Consider the following 24329-nt stretch of genomic DNA (forward strand, 5'->3'; position numbering starts at 1 on the left):
AGACAAGTCCTTAGAAATATCAGTCATGTCCATTCTGATCTTCCCTGATTTTGCTAAAAAAACTTCTTGTGTGTCTCAGGAAATCTTATTGTGAGCTCTAGCACATTAAACTGAAGAACTGAGGCATTGAATCTTTAACAAAGATTCCCTTTCTCCAGCATGTGAATTGGTCATTGAAGATAAGTGTTGGCAGAAAGAAAGAAAGAAACTAACATAAAATATGTTTTAAACACTGACTAAAAATTCCTTTTTCTCTCAAGTGCTCAACTTTCACTTTCTTGTCCATTAGTCTGCGTAAAGTCTTCTGGGCTAGACCAGAGCTGAATTTCCAATGTAAAAAGACCCTTTTTACACATATAAAAAATACTCATTCCCTCTTGCTGTATTATAAAGAAATAAGCCCAATTATCTTTTCCTCTTCAGGCTGCCTTTTAAAAGGACAGGCTCCCTTTTGATTTATTAATTGTTATTGTTTAACATTTATATTGCAGTAGTACCAAAGCCCCCTATTAGGATTTGGGCAACATTATGCTATATACTATTTTCTGATTGTTTTTATACTGTAAACCACATGATTAAATAGATTCTTAGCAGTTATCTAAAAATGATGGATTATTATTCTTGATTTTGTTATTTCTCACTCCCAGTGGCACTGCTGGGTTTCTAAAATAACTCTCAGCAATTCTATGGGGACCTGAGGTGGGGTGAGGATGCATGGAAGCTGTTGGCCTTAAGCTTTTATTTGGATGGTGGTTGTGTAATGGGTATGACGGACAAGTGGATATAAACTTTCCCATTTAAGATGTTTCCACTGTTTTATTAAACTTGGCCTGATGATGGAGATTGGGAGGGTGGAAGCTCCTTTAACTGTATTTCTTTGAAACATCCTTTAACCTTTTTTAAGAAATATGAAACCCTCTCAGATCCTATGTACCTGTTAGACCACTGGCAAACATAAAAGCTGTCCTGTTTGTTATTTCCTTTGAGTGTATACATCAAAGGAAGCCAACTTTTAATTTTAAAAGTTCAATTAGGAGTTTCAGGAAATCAACAGAAAATGGAGTTCATTCTGATTTCAGCAGAGTGGAAACGACAGCGTTTTGTAGCTGCTTTCCTTCTGGAGCTGCCTTTGTCTGAGCCATTACTGCATGGTATTCGCATAATGAAGCAGTTAATAATTTGTCTTGTAACTTTGGTACCAATGCACATGCTTTTGACTATTGACTGCTTCAGTTTACGATATAAATGACGGTTGGCGTAGACATAGGATTCTCTATGTCAAACCCACATACTAAAAAATTCTGCTCCTACTGTTTTGCACATGCGCCTTCAACCTTCACAACCCTGTTCACCAACACATTCACATGTGAACACGCAGCATGAGCAAACTTGCCACAAAGGAAACGGTTACTTTCTAATTTTGCTTATTATGATTCAGTTAATGTAGCGCCCATGCTGCCATGTGGGCCAGAAAGTTGAGTCCCAAACTGGAACACAGGCACATAGTTGTTCTGATCCATAGCCCATAGAAGTCAATAGGCTTTGGGTCAGGGCACAGTGTTTCGTCTGTTTTGTGCTGACTCTATTAGTGGATGTTATAGAGACCAAGGCATTGAACACAAGTAGAGGGATTATCCATGGTGCATCTTCTCAATACAAGAAAAAAGGACATTTAGTGAAAGTGAAAGATAAACCTGAAACTGTGAAAAGGAAACCTTTCCCCCCTACCACATAATTAGCTGGTTGAACTCATTGCCACAAAGTATGAGAGTTCAGTTTTTTAGCATGTTTCACAAAGGTTTTGACTATTATGTGAATAATGAAAACATCCATGCTTATATTTGATGGGATAAAATATAAGTGTCAGGATTTAACTAACAGGGCACAGGAGAAAGCCTGGATTGATAACGTGGCCTGAGTTCAGTCTATAAGGTCATGGCCAGAAGCAGCAGTCTGTATTAGTGTCACACCATAGGATGAGGTCAGAGTTGAGGTCAACCTGGTAGAAGCAAGTGAGTCAGCTGAAGTAGGATTAGTGGAGCAGAGGCAGGGCAAGGTGTCAGGACCAGACCAGGAGGCCTGGAACCGGGACCAGACATGAGGCCAGGTACCAGGAGCAAGGCAACATATCAAGAGCAGCATAGAAGGGTCTGCACTGTTGCACAGACAGCCTTCACTCCAAATGCTTTTCCTAGGCCTAAAACAGCATTCTGGGGCCTGTCTGGGCTTCCGAGGGTGGGACATCCTCATGAGGCTCATAGGCTGCATTTCCCTGTTTCCCCAGAGCTGTCAGGTAACAGCATGGACATGGCAGCTGCTCTGGAGCCTGCAGACCCAGGTTACAGACTTCAGTTCCTCACAGTGAGGGATATAATCTGTCATGTTTAAGGGCATAAATCAGCTGCTAACTACTTGGGGTTAGGATGAAACTTCCCGTATGGCCAAACTGTTGCAGAATTGTCCGTTGCGGAGATTCTAGCAGTACTCCTCTGAAGCAAATGGTTTTGGCTTCTGGTTTGTCATAAGACCGGGATGGAATGTTCTTGTATTTTGTTGTTACATATTTGGTCGTGGGAGAGGTTTAGGGTGCATGTTTATATTGCATAAAAGTCAGATTAGTATTGATGTGATTTGTTGTCCAAGGTTACTTGGGATCTCCTCAAATGAAACACTGAGACTCCATAATGTGGTATAGAACTACGTACAGAGCTGTGAGCTTTATTGATTATGTCTGTCCTGTATTCCCACGGTGTGAACTAGCAGCTAAAAATCTTGCCTGTCCCAACCTTAGCTGGAATCTGTATAAAACCTAGGAGGTATTCTCATGGGGAAGTTTCCTCTTTGATTATTCCAAAATCCTAGAGGGGATGCCCCCAGGAGATTACAGTGATGTTCTAGCAATGCTGTAATATGACTAATGTTACTATCTTACATTTAGATTGTGCCTTTCCTCTAGATGTCACATGAGTCCTAATGACTGCTGCACAGCATGGGAATTTTGTAAAACCAACAGACGATAAATACATAGATCTGTAAAATATACATGGGTTATAATGTGGAATATTATTCCCCTAACTATGCATAATAAAGCAGTCATAACATCAAGGGCATTCTAGTGACATTAGAAAACAGAAGCTCAAAGCATCTGCGTATATTGGGCCACTGAATAAAAGTGAAGACAAGAAGGATTGAGGGGGTGGGAAATACGAGTGCATGAGAACAGTGAAGAAGGAGAGCACATACTAAGGGCATGTCTACACTACAAAGTTAAATCGACTTAATTTAAGTCAACATCTAGCTGTCGCAGTAATTAAGTCAGTTGGGTGTGTCCACACCACGCTTACTGTGTTGGTGGAGTGCGTCCTCATTAGCAGTGCTTGCATCGATGCACAGAGCTGTGCACTGTGGGTAGCTCTCCCACAGTGCAAATATCTATAGCGGAGGTTGGGAAGGGCTTGCAATGCCTCATGGGACCAAAACATTGTGGCAGGGGGAATGGGAACATGACTTCAACCTTTCATGATGCAGTTTCCTCCCTCCTTCCCTTGCTAACCTAATATCAACAGTAAACAACCCATACTTTTTTGTGTCTTTTTTTGAAAGCCTGGCTTAGCTGCGCATACACCATGGCCTGAGAAGCATGGAGTCTGCTCAGCTGTGCACTTTTGTTGTGAATATCACAAACACCTCACGCCTTATCCTGCAGTATTAACAGAGCTGAGACAGGAGCTGCCGCATGGAACATTGCAATGTCTTTCAAGTAGCCCTGCTGCAAGCCATCGAACGAAACAATTCCTGATTGCTGCTGGCAGTCGTGCAGCAGCTGAACACATTGGAGTGTCGTTTCTGATCCCGGGAAACAAGCACTGACTGGTGGGATCACATCATTATACAGTTATGGATGACAAGCAGTGGCTGCAGAACTTTCGAACACAGAAGGCCACTTTCCAGGAACTTTATGCAGAGCTTTCCTCAGCCCTGAATCACAGCAATACTAAAATGAGACCTGCTCTGACAATGGAGAAGTGAGTGGCAATCACTCTGCCAGACTGCTGCCAGTCAGTGGGGAGTCAATTTGTAGTTGGTAAATCCACCGTAGAAGCTGTTGTCATCCAAGTGTGCAGGGCCATTAATCGACTTCTGCTCAGAAGGATAGTGACTCTGGGCAATGTGCTGGACATAGTCGATGATTTTGCTGTGATAAGGTTCCCTAACTGCAGTGGGGTGATAGATGGCACACATATATCTATCTTGGTACCAGACCACCTTGCCAAAGAGTGCATAAACCTGAAGGGATATTTTTCAGTGGTGTTGCAGGTGCTATTGGATCACAGGGCTGATTCACCAACATAAATGTGGGATGGTGATGGTCAGGAAAGGCGCATGAGTTGGTGCATCTTTAGGAACACAGGTCTGTTCAGAAAGCTTCAATCAGGGACTTTCTTTCTGGATCACAAAATAACCACTGATGACGTTGAAATGCCAGTTGTGATCCTAGGAGACGCAGTCTCCCCTTGCTTCCATGGCTCATGAAGCTGTATACCAGTCACCTAAACAGCAGTATGGAGTGGTTCAATAATAGGCTGAGCAAGTGCAGGATGGTGGTGGAATGTGCCTTTGGATGTTTAAAGGCTCGCTGGTAGAGTTTGCTTACTAGGTTAGTCTTCTAGGAAAGCAATATCCCCATTGTTATTGCTGCATGCTGTGTGCTCCATAATATCTATGAGGCAAAGGGAGAGAACTTTCCGCAGGGGTGGGGCGTGGAGGCAGATAGGCTGGCAGCTAATTTTGAGCAGCCAGATACCAGGGCAATAAGAAGAGCTCAGCGAGGAGCTCTGCATCTCCGGAAGGCTTTGAAAACCTGTTTCATTAATGAGCCACGGTAACGTGCGCCGCTTATCTGAGTTACGCCTTCCCATACTATCTCCGGTGTGTTACGCCTTCCCATACTATCTCAGGTGCATCAGTTTCCCTGCATCTGCCCTTACATCCCATCAAGCCCCCATGCTTGGAATAAATAAAAAGTGTTTAATTCTCGAAACATTGACTTTTATTGCATAAACATAAAGAAACTGAAAGACCAGGAAAATAATTTAACTTTGGGCAAATGGTGTGATAAAATGGGGAGGGGAGAAACCAAGTCAGCTTGTCTGTGAAAGCACAGAAGTCTTGTCCATCAAAGGTCTTTGAAAGGCCACCTTTTGTTCTTAATACCCTCCCCCGGTGTTGAGTGGAAGGGATACTGTAACTCCCCTCCCTCTCCTCTGCCTCCTGGAACATTTGGGGGAGGGAGATTGGGAACAGGGTGATGTTTGCTGGCCATTCTGCAGAGGGAGTCTAGCCTCAAGCTGCTTTATTTGAAGCTCAGCCAGACACCACCACATGTCTGACTGGTCCTTCATAATCTGCAGCATCTCACTCTGCGTGGCATGCTCATGCTCCTGGGCTGCTCTCCTGCTCTCCATGTCCATATCCAGTTTTTCGGGCAATGAAATCCTCCAAGCTCTTCTCTCCAAGTCAGTTGTCCCAGAGGCATTTATTATCTCATTGAACACGTGTATCACATGTTCTCTTTTTCCTTCTAATCTGCGAAAGCCTCTCTGCCAGTGTGCAGGATGTGCTGAAGGCCAGGCTTTCCACTGTAAAGCATGCAAAGCGCAAGGCAACCATTGTCAACGCATACCATGAGTCTAGTACAAAGTTGCTATTTAGAAATCACTGCCCTTTATTACACTGAAGTACAAGCCAGAACTTAATCAGAATCCCTAGCAATTCAGTGAACCCGTTTGCAGTTCCAGCCATGGTGAGTATGGCCCAGAGCCACGGGTGATGGACCTAGTGCTGCAACTTCTAGGCAATCCGCGTCGGGAGCACAGGTGAGCACATGGACAGTGCCCCCTTTCCCTCCAGCAGCATGGATGATGACTGGAGACTGGGGACCCAGTGCTAAGCTTCCCAAAGTGCGGTCTCTGTCTGAGGCGGCCCCAGCGGAGAGTGATTGTAGCCATGAGAGAACACAGGAAACCTCCCCACCCCTTACCTTAATGCTGGTAGTAGTAATCCTGGGCTTGCAGATTCTGAGGTCAACGCTGATCTCTGCCATTCAAATCACTGGCATGTTAGGGAAACTGTGGTTAAGGGACCCGGAAATCACCAGGGGTGGGGGATCACATGCTCTATTGTTTGTGGAACGAGCACTGGTAATGAAAACTTCCACCATCTTCCCTAGGTGACCCTATGTGGTATCAGTCTCCTGAGGGTAACAGAGGCAGCAAGAGAGCAGAAGCTGCAAGCCTCTGGGTACAGACCTGTCCTTATGCTGCTATGCTGTGTCCAGCAATGATGCTAGCAGAATTAATACTGGAAAAGTGTGGGAAAGCGTCTTACCATGGTGAAAGAAATAAGGCAGCCCTCCCTAGAAACCTTCTGCTAAGGATTGCAGAGTATTCTTGGAGGTCTCCATGGAGGATTCCCAGGCCATCCCTGTGCACATAAACAGTCTTTTCTGGGGGGCACCCTCTATGTATCTGGAGCGGCCACTGAGAAATAGATACCCACTGTATCTAACTTTTTTTTTTCATATTAAACATAAAATATAAGAGTATGTAACCCCTACAGTTTGATTGAAATTGTATACTCACCCGAGGTGCCTTCCCTGGCATCACACTCTGCCATAATGCTGTCCTGCGACCGGCTGGACTGCTCTGGGGTGAAAAAAAGCTCCTGGTTCTCAGGGAGTATGGATCTCCGCTTGCCTGTCTCCCATTCTCCTCCATGTCCAAAATGTCCTCCTCGTTGTTGCCTGAGATGACCCAGGACTCAGACTCCTGGGAGGTATCCACACTGCATTTGGTGGTAGTGGTGAGGACGCTGCCGAGAATTGCATGCAACTCATTGTAGAAGCAGCATGTCTGTGGTGCAGAACCTGCACAGACTCTTCTCCTCACAGATCAGTAAGATCCCCCACCTCCTGCATACTCCAGGCTGGAGCGCATTTGTGGTGTTGAGTCACCATGATCAGCTGTGCTGCCGAGCTCTCCATGCTCATCAAACAGGAAATGGGAATTCAAAAGTTCCTGGGGCTTTAACAGGGGAGGGGCTGTTTCCTGTGTACCTGGCTGCTGTGCAGCAGAGTTGAAAATGGTTTCCAAAGCGGTCACAGCAGAGCATTATGGGAAACCTCATGGAAGACAATTCAGTCAGTTTACACAACTCTGCATCTACACCACCTCTCTGTCAACCCATCAAAATTGAATTAAGCGCTATGCCTCTCGCGGAGGTGGAGTAATTAAGTCAATGTAACAGGTGAATTTGGTCGGCAGAAGGTACCTGGTAGTGTAGACACATACATTATTAGGTTGATGTAAGGCAGCTTCCGTCGACATAAATTTGTAGTGTAGACCAGGCCTAAGACTATGTCTACACTTCAGCCTATGTCGGCAAAACTTATGTTGCTCAGGGTGCATATTCCACCCCCTGATCGAAATGAGTTACACCGACATAAACACTTGTGTGCAAAGCGCTATATCAGTGGGACGTAGCTTCTGCTGCTTGTGGAGATGGTTATTTTATGCTGATGGGAGAGCTCCCTTCTGTTGGCATCGAGCATCGTCACCACACACGCTGCAATGGTGCAGCTGCATCAGTACAGTTGTGCCACCGCAGCGCTGTATATATAGACGTGCCCTTAAAGAGCTTGAGGTAAGAAAAGTGAGAACTAGGCTGAGATGGGAGGGAATGAAGGAAAGAACAAGAAAATGTAAGGAAAAACAGAGCAGATCTTGGGAAAGGGGAACTTAAGTTAGTAAATTTCATTACATTGAATCATGTTCTAACAGTTTGTTAGAAAGGGAAATTGAAAGGACCAAAGAGCTTGAGGCTATGCTCCTGGGGTGTGTAGTGTGTCCAGTGGGCAAGGCAGCAACATAGCAGCACTTCCTGAATCTTTCCCAGGTCAGGCACTGAATTAATAGAAATAAGGCCCTGACCCTGCAACAAGCTGCACATAGATGGAGTCCTGTTAACTTCATGCAGACACAGAGGTCTGTTTTGGAGGAGCATACTGCAGAACTGGGACCTTACTGTGCAGAAAGTAAGTATAGATACTTTCTAAGTGTCCTGGGCCAAATGCTGCTCTTACACCAGTGCCCTCCCAGACTAACTCCTTTGAAAACAAGAATTTGGCCCCTGAATCTCATTTCTTAACATGCCTCAAACCAATGGCTAGCAGAATGTAAATACAGAATACCACTCAAAACGAGGATTGAGTAAATGCTCCAGAAATATATTATTTTATAAATGAAGTATCTCCCCTGATGGGGTAAAATGCTCCTGGCCTATTTTAGCTCAACTTTATTTAAGAGGCCTACTCACTGATAAGTGGCCTCTTCTTTGCTCTGTTACTTGGAAGGAAAGTGTCCTCCATAGCTCTTCTGTGTGCGTGCATGCATGCTGTGGATAGGTGTAATTGAAATTGGAATCAGGACATTGTACTTTGTGAGGATATGTAAAACGTTGGGTAGACTTAGCAGGTAGCAGTGCTATACGTATGAGGGAGTTTTATGGTGTGGGGGAGTGGGAGGAATATAATTAACCAGGAATAGCTGTTCCAGAATACCTTCCCTTCTAGCAAAGCCCTAAGAAAAAAAAATAGTTAAATGCCCTTCTTTGGGCCTGCCTACACTGTACTTGTACCTGTGCTAGCACATGGGTGACTGGCACAGCAAGCGATGCTTCTCTTCTAATGTGGTTGCGGGATTTTGATGCTGTGAACAGTTCAATAGAGTTCTACAACTGTTTTAGGGACCCATGTATAGCATAAAATGTTAGCAGATGAGATTTTAGCTCTCCAAGAGTGTGTGTGAAACAAGCTTTTACTAGTCTTTGTTGACATTTGCATGCAGTTATAATGATGCTAAACCAGACGCCATCCACCTGGCCTAGAGATGTTATGCTGCAAAGTCTGAGTAAGCTCAAATGTGCAAGGCCGATGAAAATGTTTAACAGGCTGCTTGCCTTTGTCTGAAGCTTGACATGCTAGTATCAGAGCAAGACACAGACAACATACTGTTGGTCTGTATCGGATAGTGCCCCTGCCACGTGCTAGGCCTTTACAAACATAGGGTAAGTTGCTGTTTCTACCCCCAAAGAACTCCATGTAGATCCTTAACATACACAATTAACCCAGGGATCCTGTTTTGTTTGCCTTTGCAGACATATATCGGCTCCATTGTAGCCTCCGTGAACCCCTACAAAACCATTCCGGGACTGTATGACTGCACTGCAGTAGAGCAATACAGCAAGCACCACATGGGGGAAATTCCACCTCATATCTTTGCTGTCGCTAACGAGTGCTACCGCTGCCTATGGAAACGTCATGACAACCAGTGTGTTCTCATCAGGTAAGTGGCTAGGGCTTTAATTATTCCTAGTTCTACTGCTGAGCTAAAGGTAAATTGAAAATGAATGCTTGGAATACCAGGGGGAGGGGAAGAGCATGCTCTGACCCTTTCCCCTTGACCTCACTAATCATCAGGTCTGTGCAGATGTAGAATTACTACATGATCCTAATCAGCCGTTGAAAGACAAGGCATTTTTTGCTTATATGTGCCCGGCAGTCATTTAATGAAAAGATGTCTGAGCTCCACACACTTTTGGCTGTTCACTTACTTCCTTATTTTGCTCTAAATGCTTCACTTTCCTCATTGGCTTCTGCCTTACTATGCAGCCTGATAATTTGTCATCACTAGTCTTGGGAAAAAAAAAAAAGACCTTTAGGGAACCTATAAATAATGATAATAAAGTTCTCCAACTTATTGGCCATTTAATTCAGTGTAATTACTTTTTCTTGTTTCTTATAGTATAACCTAATTATGCTTTAGTTTGATGGAGATTTAATAGCTTCCCCTGTGGTCTGCTGTTTGCTGGTGTTCACAATGGCAGTTGGCACAGTACTCAGTCACAGTTCAGCCCCTGCTTCCCTCTTGTTGCATGGGAGAAGTCCAGTGAGCTAACTGTTTCCCTGAGGCAGATTACTTCCCCCAGTGAGCCAGCTCAGCTGCACTGACTGACATGTTGGAGAGTGAAACCCAGGCTCTGTGCCCCTGCCTTCCCATTCTCCACACACCTACACAGAATGGGGTGGGGAGCAGAAAGCCTGGTAGCAACTGCTTCCCCACTCCTCACGGAGTTCAGTGATGTAGATAGCCTGCACATAGGAAATGTCCCCTTACATCCTGTGCACAGCTGGGCTCATGACTGAGCCCTAATTAATTAAGCCTCAGAACCTTGTAATGTAAGTAAGTCGCTTATTCATCTTGTGGATGAAAAAACAAAGACATAGTAAAGTCAGAAGACTTGTTCGGGATAACCACTGAAGATACACAGTTGTAGATTAGAAACCCAGAGGTTTGATTCCCCCTGCTCTAACAACAAGAAAACACGGTTTACCTTGAGATTAGGGTAAACGCCTGATGTAACCCCCTCTGAAGCAGAAGTATTAATGCTCACAGGTAATTGGATTCCTTCCTCGTCTTGCCTACTTTGTTAGAGGAAAATGACCTTTTGAAACAAAAATGATTCCCAGACTAAGCCATGGGGATAGCTAGAATTGAAGCAACGATCAGCTGATATCAGTTGAAAAAGGCAGGTGCCCACGTGAGAGGATACCAATCAGCAGTGTTGTTTTTTCTTGTGAAGGGCGTGATTTGGTGCATGTAATTCCGAGTAATGCTCTTGCTGGAAATGTAAACCAGACTGAATTATGTTGCACCTTAAATGTCACTAAAAAGCTCTTAAATACCAATCCCATCACCCCTCTCCCATGCAAACACTGCCTAGTAACAGCACCAGTTTGGCTGACACCATGTTTCAAATGTGGGCAGAGATAATTCCATTTCTTTTTGAACTGTATATAGTGACTGTGTAAAGCTGAGTCCAGAGGGCACCTCTGAAAGCAATAATATATAAAAAGGTCTCTGTCATGGTACATGAAACTAGACTGGAGTCAGATGATTTCATGGCATAATGTCAGAAAACTGCTTGAATACAGCCTGTTTGCTCTGAGACTTGGGATGTGAAGCCACCTATAGTACCTGCCTAGTGGCTACTGGTATGACGTCCACTATTTATTAATCATGTTTCATGCTCCATTGTATTGGGACAAGAGGCACCTTTCCTCCAGCTTTTCACATGCTACCGAGAGGAATGCATAGTTTCGTTGTAACTAGGAACCACAGCACTGGTGAAAAGAGTCCGTATACGTGAGCAGTTACTATAGAGCACTGGCATAGTGAGGGGCAGGGAAGGCTTTTGCCAGAAAGATATGGGCATGGGACAAAATTCTACACTCCATCAAACACGTCTGGCTTACAAACAGAGACAGTGGGAAATCCTCTTACATTAGTCACAATAATTATTTGGCTTCATAAAAGAGTTGATGAAGGATAACCTGCACATTGCATGTCATATTGGCAGTATCTGGTTTGATGCCAGATGCAGTAGAATCGTAAGTCAACGGTTTTAGCATTTTGAAAACATTATCCCCATAGCATTGCCAGTGTTTGTGATAACCATGTTAATTTATTTACTCAACTGACTTCTAAACAAATATATCTCAAATGTTGTCTCTGTTGATTTATTTGTGTTGATTCTTTCCATTTGTCTTGGTCACCGCTCTCTCATTTGGCCTTGTGTGTGCTCTGTCATGGGTCTAGCTAACTGTTTGTTAACATCTGGCTTGATGACAATTGAGCAAATTGTTTGGAATAGATGTGCTACTGGGCCCCTTCTGTCTAAGACAAATGGGAAGACTTCCTGTATAATCGCTGAGGGAGTGATCAGAATCAGACCCAATTGTGACACTTTCTTGGGGTGCCCAGGACTGAGTGTAACCTGGTAATCCCCTCTCCTCCTTCCCCCCCACTCACCCCCCCCCAGCATGAGGATGTTTTTCATGTGGTAACTCATCAGTGCTTCTACAGCACCAGCCTTTCAACCACTTAAGCGTTCTCCTCAGGACTCTACCTGTCCTCTGCTTTGTAAGTTAACCATAGGTGGATCCCAAGCGCCCTTGAAGGGCACTCCCCTGTCACTGAACACTCACTGTAATTACCAGGTTTGCTACTTCCAAGGAATAGTATAATCACAGCAGCTTGTTTGATTCAGCACAGTATCAGCTCCAGAATAACAACACATAATCTATTTATAGTGAAAACAAATCAAAGGTTAAGATTTAAGAGATAGTGGGCAAGGGTAAGAAGTACAACAGGTTACAAATAAAAGAATAACATGGTTTCTCAAGACTAAAAAATAATTTAACAGGCTACAATCCTTGTTGAAAGCAGTCTTATCTCACCTAAGCCTTTTCTGCAGAATTCCTGGCTGGTTAAGAGCCTGTTTTCATGGATGTAACCACACTGCCTGGTTATCCCCTCAAGTGCAGGATAAAAGAGGGGGCATGTTGCCTTCTTATACCCCTAAGTTCATAGTTTTTGTTTTCAAACTCAGGATGACCCCTTGCAGTTCAGATTCTGGTGTGTGCTCCCCTGTTACATTCACTCCCTCTCCCCCCACCTGTTTTCCTGTGACGTTACATGCCAATGAGGCTTGCTTTGTATTGGTTTTACAATGCTTAATTTACACCAGGGACCTAGGCGGATAGGTGATTCCACATCCCGTTGTCTGGCAAAACCTGCTTGTCAGCTTGCCAGAGACACAGATTTTACGTGTATTTTCAATACATACATATAAATTCTTAAATATCACCCCTACATACACCACACAATGCTCAGGAAAATTAGCATGATGTAAGCTTCCATTAGCTACCTTGCACAACCCTTTTTGGGTGAATACAGTGAAAGCAGTGTGTCATGAGTGAGTCAGGCCTAATAGGAGTTGCTGTTACAGAACAGTGAATTCCCAGTCATTGAGAAGTTCTTAGGGATCACACCAATGATAATAGCAATACCTAATTCTTATATAGCATTTTCCATCCATTGATTTCAAAGCAATTTACAAAAGCAGGAAGTAGCAATACTGCCATTTTACAGTTAGGGAAGTCAGGGCAGAGAGAAGTAAAGTGACTTGTCCAAGATCTCAGGCCTCCCAGATTCCAGGAGTTTGCTGGATCTCTTAGGCCACAGTGTCTCTTTGGTACAGAAAAATTTCACATTGACAACTGCTGTCCTTACAACAATTTTCTGCAGTTCTGGCCCAAAACAATTGGTTAGCATTTGTAAAATGCAACGTTTTGGACGAGTACTGTAACACAACTTTATAGCATATATTTTACAAAATATAAAGGAAATTGTGTCTCATAGCAATAATTAAAAAGAATCAAAGAAAATCAGTGCCAATTTCTGTGTTAGAAAGCGATTCGTTTTCTTTTGGCTGCGAGGCAGTTTGAGCAGAGTAATAACATGGCTGATTTTGTTGTGGGGACATGGCTTCCTCATAGAGCTCCTTGCTGGCTGAGAATGGTCTGGCTGACAGTCCCTGTCCCAGTTTCCTTCCCTGAAGTTAGTCTCCTCAGCTTTCCAGACATTGGTCTGTGCTGGAGTTGTGACTTAACCCTCCAGCCAAGTCACAAAACAAGAATTCCAAACTAAACAGTCCCAACAAACAAAAAGGTTCTTCTTCGAGTGCTTTGCTCATGTCCATGCTATGTTAGGTATGTGCACACCACATGCACCATTGCCAGAGATTTTTCCCTCAGTGGTATCCATCAGGCTGGCTCTAGTGTCCTCTGGTGCCACGCGCTTATGCACTGTCATAAGAGGCACTGTTGGCCTCGCACCCTCTCATTTTCTTCTTACTGCCCATGACAGTTGCTGGAACAATTCCTCTTGCTTCAGCAAGGCATTTTTCAGTGGTTTTCTTCTCTGTATCTTATCTCCAGGCTGCACTGGATGCAGCTGACACTGCAGGCAGAACAATGGCCTCTGCAGTGGCAATGAGGCAATGCTCTTGGCTACAGTCCTCGGGGCTACCTCAGGAGGTCCAGTAGTCGATTCAGGACCATTTTTGGACATTTCAGCCCAGCATGGTCCCTCATCACATCGGACTGCTGGGAACTAAATACAGTGGTGGACGGTTATACACTTCAGTTTTCCTCCACCCCGCCCACTGACTGCCCCATCCCTGTCCCTCTTCAGGGACCGTCCTCATGAGCAACTTCTAGCCCAGGAGGTGCAAACCCTTCTATGGGTGAGGGCTGTGGAAGAGGTGCCTCAAAACTTGAGAGGAAAGGGGTTTTACTTTTAATATTTTCTAATCCCAAAGGCCAACGGGGGATCTTTGTTCTATTGTGGACTTGTGTCGACTCAACAATTATCTCAAGTAACTGAGATTCCACATGATCTCCCTGGACTCCATCATCCCCTCTCTGGATCCAGGGGACTGGTATGCCGCCTTCAACTTGAACATAAGCATGGCCATATTGGTCAGACCAATGGTTCATTTAGCCCAGTATTCTGTCCTCCGACAGTGGCCAGTGCCAGGTGCTTCAGAGGGAATGAACAGAACAGGTAATCATCAAGTGATCCATCCCCTGTTACCCATTCCCAGCTTCTGGCAAACTTCAGAGTATGGTTTTGCATCCCTGTTCATCCTGGCTAATAGCCATTGGTGGACCTATCCTCCATGAACTTGTCTAGTTCTCTTTTAAACCCTGTTATAGTCTTGGCCTTCACAACATCCTCTGGCAAAGAGTTCCACAGGTTGACTGTGCATTGCGTGAAGAACTACTTCCTTTTGTTTGTTTTAAACCTGCTGCCTGTTGATTTCATTTGATGGCTCCTAGTTCTTGTGTTATGAGAAGGAGTAAATAACACTTCCTTATTTATTTTCTCCACACCATTCATGATTTTATAGACCTCAATCATATTTCACCTTAGATGTCACATTTCCAAGCTGAAAAGTCTCAGTCTTATTAATCTCTCCTCACATGGAAGCAGTTCCATGCCCGGAATTATTTTAGTTGCCCTTTTTTGTACCTTTTCCAATTTCAGTGTATCTTTTTTGAGATGGGATGACTAGTATTGCATGTAGTATTCGAGATGGCATTTTCTGTCTGATTATCTCTCCCTTTCCTAATGATTCCCAACATTCTGTTAGCTTTTTTGACTGCCGCTTCACATTGAGTGGATGTTTTCAGAGAACTATCCACAATGAGTCCAAGATCTTTTTCTTGAGTGGTAACAGCTAATTTAGACCTCGTCATTTTATATTGTGGCACGCTGCTGGCTCTACTCCAGTGGGTCTTGCGCTTTTTCCTTTTGTAGTGGGTCAGGGCTCCACCAGTTACCTGTCTCCAAGTGGGGTCCTTCCAGTAATGTCCTGTGGAGAGGGGCGGGAGAAGGGACCCAGGCCCGCCCTCTACTCTGGGTCCTAGCCCAGGGGCCCTACGAATAGAAGCTATGCGTTGCTGACAGTGTCCAAGTCTGCAGCTCTTCCCCCTGGGCTATTTTCCCCTCTGCCCCTTTGGCTTTTTGTTCCCTGCCCCCTCTTTGCCTGGGCAGGGCTTCTTCTCTCAGGCCTCAGTGCCTGGGGAGTGTTTCCACTCTGCTTGAACTCGTCTCCCCCTTCTTGGTCCCAGCACCTTTCTCAGGATTCTTCTTTACTCCTTCCCGCAGTACAGCACTCCTGCCTGTTGCTCTCCTGCCTGTCTGGAGCAGGGGTTTTTATAAGGCACTTGGCTGGGTCTTAATTGGCCTCAGGTGCTCCCAATTGCCCTTCTTGTAATCCCTGCTTAGTCAGCAGGGAACAGGGCCCGGATCATTCGGGTGCTTACATATCTCCCTTCGGTCACTCTCTGGCTGCCCCTAACCCTGCTGTTTTACAATATGTATAGTTGGGATTATGTTTTCCAATGTGCATTACTTTTCATTTATCAACATTGAATTTCATCTGCCATTTTGTTGCCCAGTCACCCAGTTTTGTGAGCTCCCTTTGTAACTCTTCGCAGTCTGCTTTGCACTTAACTTTGGATTCTTACTTTGACATTTCCATCTGTGGCCACAGAAGATTCCTCAGGTTTATAGTAAATTGTCCTTCCTTTTGGCCTGTCTGCAGCTCCCCAGGTGCTTACAAAATGCATGGCAATGGTAGCGGCCTTCCTCAGAAGGCGAGGTGTTCCAGTCTACCTGTACCTCGACCACTGGCTGATCTAAGGTTACTGAGGGGCTTAAATAAAGAACAGCATCACATTGGTCCAAACCACCTTCTGCACACTGGGCCTGTTGATAAACAAATAAAAGTTGACTCTCATTCCAGTACAGAGAATAGAGATTATTGGAGCAGTGCTAGACTTGACCCAGGCCAGAGCCTTCCTATCAGAGGCTCGATTCCAGACAATGACAGACCTGATATCCAGTGTCATGGCCCACCCAATCACAACAGTCCGGGTTCGCCTCAAGCTCTTGGGACACATGGCTGTGTGCACTTACGTGGTGTGGTATGCAAGGCTGTGCTTTAGGTCCCTGCAGATGTGTACTTCCCAAACTTCAGTGTACTTCCCAAACAGACACTACTTGGTCTCGGTGCTTACTGTTCCAGCACCGGTCCTTGCCTCCCTCAACTGGTGGAAGGTCCCCCATTTGGCAGTGGTGGGTGTCCCCTTTGCCAGCCTCCCAGCCATCAGTGTTCCTAGTGTCAGACACTTCAGACCTTAGTTGGGGAGCCCACCTTCATCGCCTCAGGACACAGGGCTTGTGGTCCCAATAAGAGCTGTCAGGGAGCTCAGAGCTGTCCGCTTAGCTTGTGAAGTGTTTCTTCCTCAGATCACAGACAAAGTAGTACAAGTACTGATGGACAATACGGTGGCCATGTTCTACATCAACAAGCAGGGAGGAACATGCTCCTCCGCCCTGTGTCAGGAGGTCATCTGTCTGTGGGACTTCTGCATGAAGCACGCCATCTACTTTGTATAGCTCTGGCGTGTCTGTGCCATCACTGGTTTGGTGCACTGCTAGACTTTTCAGTAGCACCCCTGGTGCTGTTCCCACTCTGCCCAGACCTGATCTCACAAGACCACAGCTGTTTACTCCACTTGAACCTTGGGGTCCTTCACTTGACGGTGTGGGAGCTCCATCGTTGACCCTGGAGGAGCAAGCCTGTTTGGAACAAGTTTGCCAGGTCTTGCTGGGTAGCAGGAAGCCGTCTACCAGGGCTACCTACCTCACCAAGTGGAAGCGTTTCTCGATATGGTCTTCCCAACAGGGTCTTTCTAAAACAGCAAGGTCTGGCCCTCACATATATCAAGGTACACCTAGCAGCAATTTCGGCCCTCCATGCACCAGCGGGTGGTAGATCAGTTTTCTCTCATGAGATGACAATCTGCTTTCTGAAAGGGTTACAGAGACTTCACCCTCAAGTTCTCCAACTGATTCCCGGATGGGATTTAAACCTGGTCCTAACAAAACTCACAGGCCTTTCCTTTGAAGCGCTAGCGTTATACCCTCCTGCTGTTTGTCTTCCTGGTAGCGATTATCTCAGCCAGAAGGGTCTCTGAAACCGGGTCCCTTACATCAGAACCAACATACACGGTGTTCTTTAGGGATAAGGTTCAACTGTGCTACCATCCAGCCTTCCTACCAAAGGCGGTCTCGCAGTTCCATAGCAACCAAGCCATTTTCCTGCCAGTTTTCTTCCCAACACCAAACAAGAATTCAGAAGAGCAGAAGCGCTTCACTCATTGGATGTTAAGTGTGCATTAGCCTTCTACATTGAGAAGACTAAACCGTTCCACAGATCCATGCAACTCTTCATGGCAATAGCAGAGAGGCTGGAAAGGTCTGTCTGTTTCAGCTCAAAGAATCTCAGCCTAGATAACTTCCTGTATCCCGGGCATGCTATGAGCAGGCAAACATTCCACCTTCTGCCATCTTGACCGCTCATTCCACGAGAGCTCTTCAGCCGTGTTTCTGGTCCGACACACCTGCAAGGCTGCAACCTGGTCATCAGTTCAGTTTTTTCCTCCCTCTACGCCATCACTCATCAGGCTCTAGATGATGTCAAGTTTGGGAGAGTGGTGATGCAATCCGCCTGTCCGTGAACTCTGAGCCCACCTCCTTGGATACTGCTTGTGAGTCACCTAACATGGAATGGACATGAGCAACACATCTCAAAGAACACTTAGGGAAAGGTTAGTAACCATTTTTTCTGCTCTTTGGGGACTTCTCTTCAGCCCATCCTCTAGGCTCTGTTCCCATCCCCTTTCAGGACTATTTTTGAGAGTCTTTATGGCTCTGGGATAGTGGCCTCAGACTCCAGATGTACTGTTCACAGACCCTGCTGAGCTCTCTTCCTTGCATCCTTGCCTGTTCCACTATAGAGCACTGAGCTCCCAGGCTGGTTCTTCTGGAGTACCCCACATCCTGCAGACACTGGCTCAGGGCCTGACTTAGAAGCCTGCCCACTCCCTGTGGTTCCAACGCCCAGACTGGTCTCAGTCCTTTTATAAGGCCCCAGGTATCCACTGAGACATCACTTGACCCTCCTTAGTCCCAACTCTTCAGGGTGAGAAGCAGCTAATGAATTATGGCATGGGTGTGGCTGGGCCCATGTCCCCTCAAAGCAGGCAGTTTTCCTGTGACACCCTTGGAAAATCAAGCCCTGTTAAGGCTCTTTCGATTATGCAAAAATTGATGCATTCAAAATTACTAGTCACTTTTGAAAGCCTTGGCCACACCTGTACTCTTTATTTGCTTAGAATTGAAAGAGGTTGGAGTGATTAGATTTGTCAGTTTTATTGGGCAGGTTAGCTTTGATGCTTGAAAATGGTAATGAGAAGCAGAACTCAGCTGCCATATGTCTGAATTCAGAGGTTATGTTGCCTGCAAAAGAGGGCAGTAAAGAAAATCTTAGCAAATTCCGTCTTGAAAACTACGATATAAAACAAGTATTGTAGGCAAGTTAAGCTAAAACGAAGTTGTGTGTGGTCAGTAGTTTTCAAAGTATTGTATCAAAGAGCTATAAAAACAGCAGCAGCAAATATATTGTTCTTGTTCATTGTTACATTGTATCTAAACTTACAGGGTGGCATTCTGAAGGCATTCTGCATCACCTTTCGGAATTGTTTAGGCATGAAGCACCCCCTAGTGGAGTTAATCAGTTTTACATTTTTTTGAAGAGACTCTTGTGAATACAGTAGTTCAAGTTCAGAACATAATTTAAAAACAGACGTGGGATTATTTTTAAATGCTATGAATTTTTCTCTAATTGGAGAGGTAAGGTAGGAAAATGGGCATGTAATGTTATCAGGACTGACTCCTATTGCAAAATAAAACCCTGTGTTTATTTAATATAAAGCCATCTTTATAGCATAAAAGCTGGGGGAAGAGTGAGGAAGTATTTTAAATGGAGTTGCAGAGGGACACAGTAATGACTCAATCTCTGCTAGACAGTGCTGCATTCATTATTACATGATAATACTGAATCACAATGATGCAGCACCCTAACATCCTGATCTAATGCCATGTTGCAAACACCGCTGTCCAGTGTGTGCACGGCATGCTGTGATTTATCATGTGGCACTCGGTGAAGTGGCCTTTGAGCTCTGCCAGAGTGAATATTACTGATGCAATTTATATACTTAAAGTGTTTGGTACAGAGATGACTACACCGAGAAGTGTTCATATTTCTTTAAACTTCGTATCAATCTTCACCCTACCTCACAGGATCATTTCAGTCGAAACAATTAGATATTATAACACAACAGACAGACTGCAAAAATAGTAGGATAGTTTCTTGATTTTTAATTAACGTGTCACTGTTGTATTTGGAGAGACAAATCCCAGGCCTGGGACCCAGCCGGAGTACCTGGACAGGACTATAGGGATCTCTGCAGGGGTGGGAGAGGAATTTTCCCTTTTTCACCTCAGAGGGGTTTGTCTTAACTAGGAAAATTGGTTGACTTTAGGTCGGGCGTAACTAACACATGCTAGCTAAATTGGACCTAAACTTGACCTTTTTCTTAGTGCAGATGTAGGGTGACACCTTAGCTTGATTTTTAGCTGGCCATGTTTCCCTCTCCTGTTATATTAGTAGCTCTTCCATTTTAAATTAAAAGCTTAAAAAGATACAAACCCTAAAACAGCTGAAGAGATGGAAACAGCAAACCTGAAATCACAATCCAACATCAGACTGTTCACTTTATTATCAGCTGAGAGCCTGAAGATGATCATAAAATAAGCTGAGCTTGAAGATCAATATAAAACAAGCTACTCTTTGAACAAGGCCCACACTTTTTGCTGGGAAGACTTTTTTTATGAGATCGACTTACCAAGATTAAACTACGCATTTGAAGAACCATGTTTGCTGTGGGGGCCTTATTTCTTACCTGTCATGTAAAGCCAAAAGATTGAACTGAGGAGTGATTTAGAGTGTGTTGGTTCAGTCGTTTTGCATATGAAAGCTCTTGGAGTGAGAAGTCTCTTTTACTGATCCTCTTTCCCCTGCAATAGTCCAAAGTTCAGACTGTTGTGCCTTTCACAAAGCACCTCATGTGGAACAAGTGATGGAGAAAGATTAAAGATCTCCAAAATGAGGACCACACAGACTGCTGTCATACTTAGTGTATCCAGAGCATAGAATGTAATGGATTGGAACAGACTTTGCCTTTAAAAATGCTTGGGGTGAGAGGTTAGTTGAAAGGTTGAATGCACACTAAAAAAAGTCCACTTTCCTGTGGGTTTTATAGGACTGATCTATCACAATGCAATGTAAGCATTTGAACTGTAGCAGTAGTGCAAATGAATGGAAAATTTGGAGTGCTTGGTGTGTTTCCATATTTTTTCAGTTTTCACATTTAATAATCCTTGATTTGTAAAACAACTTGTATTGTGTCGAAGAACTATAAAGACAGCAGCAGCAAAACATAACTAAGCAGGATACCAACTATATTAAAAACAGAAAGAAAAGACATTTTTTAACCAAATTTAAAAAGCATGACTAGCACAAAAGTATAGCCACATGCTGCTCCCACTTATCCCAGTATAAATCCACAGTGACTTTCTTGGCTTCAGTAGAATTACTCAGATTCACACTGAGGTGAGTCTTAGCAGAATCTGGCCCATGGCACAGGACAGAGATGGCAACTGTAATAATTAGTTAGAGAACAGTCCAGATCCTCAGCTGACATACATTGGCATAGGTCTGACACCCAGATCATTGCAATGAGGCTATGCTGATGTATGCCAGCCAAAGATCTTGGCCCAGAGGACATAGTGCAGGCCAGAAAATATACATCAGTAAAGTGGAATGTTTTATTTGTTTGTTTGTTTTAAATTTAGCAAATATAAAGGCACTGAAGTATAAAGCTATTTAAAAACGAGTACTGGAAGTGCCATTGCTAATTCTTATGTGCACAGTGTGCCAGTGTAATAGAAGTATAGAATGAGAGTTACAAGAGGTCGAAATATATTCTGCAGCACATTTAATTTTGGATAGAATGTAAATGTGTGATGAATGAATGAGTCAGTCACTCAAGAGCCTGTTACGGTGTTAGGGTTGAAGAGATTCCAGCACCTATCAGAATAAATATACTGCATCTTGTATGAAGTTGTGAATCATTTTTAAGAGTTGCTGACACCTTCTGGAAAGTTATGTAGACACAAATCTCGCTATACATTTTATATATATTCTAGATTTCTCTTTCTTGATTTTTTATTAAATTGTTGAGGGTGTACTTGCATGGAAATCCGACATTTGCTTCTTAGGGCTGTATCTGTTCTTTGCTCCTCACTAGAAACCTTTGTGATGACATAAGGGCACCACACCACTTTGTCACAAGCAAAGGGTCAGTAACCAAATTGTGTATTGTATACATGCCTAGTTTTCATTCCTTAAAGTCAATGACAACTCCTGTTGGCTGCAATGTGGAGACGAAGTGTGCCCAATTTCCTAAGCCTAAAATCAGGACCTAAGTATGCTCAATTTCCATGGAATTAAATAGGACTTAAGTGCATGTATTCAAAGTCAGAATTTGGTCCAGTGACTTCAGGTGAGAAATAAGCAAGATAAATAATTGAACTTTCAAGAAATAAACTCATTTAAATTATTAGTTAAATTATGCTCTGATCCTGCCCACATACAACATTATTTAAGGTAATGGGATTGAACAGGAAAGCAAAAGTTGGCTCCCTGGTTTTAGGCAAATGGTCTAGTAATAGAAATGAAATTATCATATTCTGTTTGTATCAGCAAGATTGTTTTTAAATGGTCTGTTTTTTTCAAATATAAATGGGTCTTTAAATCTGTCACATCAAAATCTCTGCACGTTTTACATTTTCTTTTGTTTTGGTACAATTTTTGCATATCATTTTACCAGTCAGATTAGTTGCTCTATTGGGCAATTAATTAATAAATAAATTGAGATCCTGGCTGAAAGGTGCTATAGAAATGCAGAGCTATTATGAGCTTTGCACTGCGTTCCAATGAGACAGTTAAATTCTCATAGCGTTTTCAATCTCACTCATTCAAGTTGTCATGGTGTTACAACCCTCTCTGATCATTCCTTTCACTTTGGCTTGTGAGTGCCTTGATGTAGGCCAGACCAAGGATTTTTTCTTTCCATGAGCATGGTCAAAGTAGAAACACTTTGGTATTTTTTTTTTTTGTCTTTCAGTGGTGAAAGTGGTGCTGGTAAGACAGAGAGCACTAAACTGATTCTCAAGTTCTTATCTGCCATGAGCCAACATTCGCTGGAACTATCCTGTAAGGAAAAGACCTCTTGTGTGGAGCAAGCTATTCTTGAGAGCAGGTATGACATTCATATTCTCATACACAGTTCATAAAGTTGCACACGGTACAGAGTGACAGAGGTAGAACAACCATCGATGCTGAAAATGTTTAAAACTAGACTGCTGCACAAAACATGGAAAAATAATCCTTCACTGGCACCCAGGGAGTGGATAGATGACCCGCCAGGTCTTTTCCATCTCTAATGTTTGTGGTTCTTTGGCTGTAAGTTCTGTTTTGCAGCCACCTATTCTTGGTGTATGAGAAGCAGTTGATTTAGATTGCAGGTTTTTCCCACAGATTTTTTTTTTCTCTTCTAGAATTTCATGTACACTATGGGTTTTCCACTGTTCCCCCCCCCCCCCCCAGTGATATTTACATGCTGGATAATAAATTAGGATGAAGGGTTTAGTAAAGGCAGTCTGTATCACAGGCTCTAGTAATCTATCGCAGGTTGTTGGAAAGGAGATTTTGTTGCATCCGAAGTATATGTGGGGACCTGGATGTTTCAGACAGTTTGTAAAGGGCCACAGAAGCTTTCACTCCTACAGCACTGGATTAAGTGTAGTCTAAAAGGCTAGCGACTGGAAACTGGTTGGTGGCCTACAATAAATGAGTTGATTATATAGTGGCTATATATTCAAATTATAACTCACACACTCTTGGGTAGTCTTATTTCAGAGACCAAGGACTGAATGGTCATGGGCAGTGTAGCAATCTCTCTAAGTCAGGTCTGAAGCACATTGATAAGGCAGTGTGGGCAAAGCCTGCCCTGTGGATGCTATAGTTATATTTACATATTTATAAATCACCCAAATGTGATTTTACAGATCAAATAAGACTGTCCCTGCTTTGAAGAACTTGCCATCTAAATTTAGACATGAACATGTGGGGGCATTTAGAAAACAAATAAGTGGTGGTGAGGCCGGGCCTGGGTCATAATAACAGGCTCACCCATGGAATGGTTCTGTACAATACGTAAAGTGATTTTGTACAAATTGGGATTGTTTCTTAGTTAATGGTTTTTTTGTTTTTCTTTGGGGATGAACTGAGAAGAAGGCATCAGGAGGTGGGAGAAGGAGACGTGGATGGGGCGGGGAGATATTATAGTTTGCTGTGCAGGAGAGGTTTGAGGGGGAGGTGAAGGGAAACAGAATGGTGTAGTAAGGATCAGCCGGGTGACTGCAGGTAGCTTGCTGAGGTAAGGAAAGAACAGGGGGGCTGGTTTGATAGATCCATCTGCTGTTAATCAGGTACCTTCCACAAGCAAGACTATGAACAAATCTGCTGCTATGACAGTCACCCATCTTCCCTATTCCCTCCCCCATCTCTGTTTTGTGTTTCACCCACTAAAGTAAGATTGTGTAAGCTCTTTAAGATGAGAACGGTCTCCTATACACCCATAGAGCACCCTGCACAATTGGGTCTGGCTTGATTGGAGCCTCTTGTTGTTACTATAATGCAAATGCGAAACAATAATTATAATATAGACCTGTTGTAGCACATCCTATTTCAGTTATATACTCAGCTGTACAGTGGCTAATGTCTTTTTGTGATTTAGTACGAGAGCCACTTTACTACCTATAGACATA

At 43.8% G+C, this 24329-nt stretch overlaps 1 protein-coding gene across 1 annotated transcript in view; it reads left to right on the forward strand.

Annotated features, from left to right (window-relative positions):
- Window positions 1-24329, forward strand: part of MYO10 (myosin X) — a 235838-nt gene that overhangs the window by 121542 nt on the left and 89967 nt on the right. Inside the window, exons 4-5 of the mRNA XM_067569804.1 lie at window positions 9214-9401; window positions 22625-22759. Coding sequence (XP_067425905.1) covers window positions 9214-9401; window positions 22625-22759 — 323 coding nt within the window. The remainder of the gene's footprint in view (window positions 1-9213; window positions 9402-22624; window positions 22760-24329) is intronic.

Source organism: Emydura macquarii, unplaced genomic scaffold, assembly GCF_026122565.2.
Source record: "Emydura macquarii macquarii isolate MOO-44397 ecotype Brisbane River unplaced genomic scaffold, CSIRO-AGI_Emac_v2 contig_320, whole genome shotgun sequence".
NCBI classification, from domain to species: domain Eukaryota; kingdom Metazoa; phylum Chordata; order Testudines; family Chelidae; genus Emydura; species Emydura macquarii.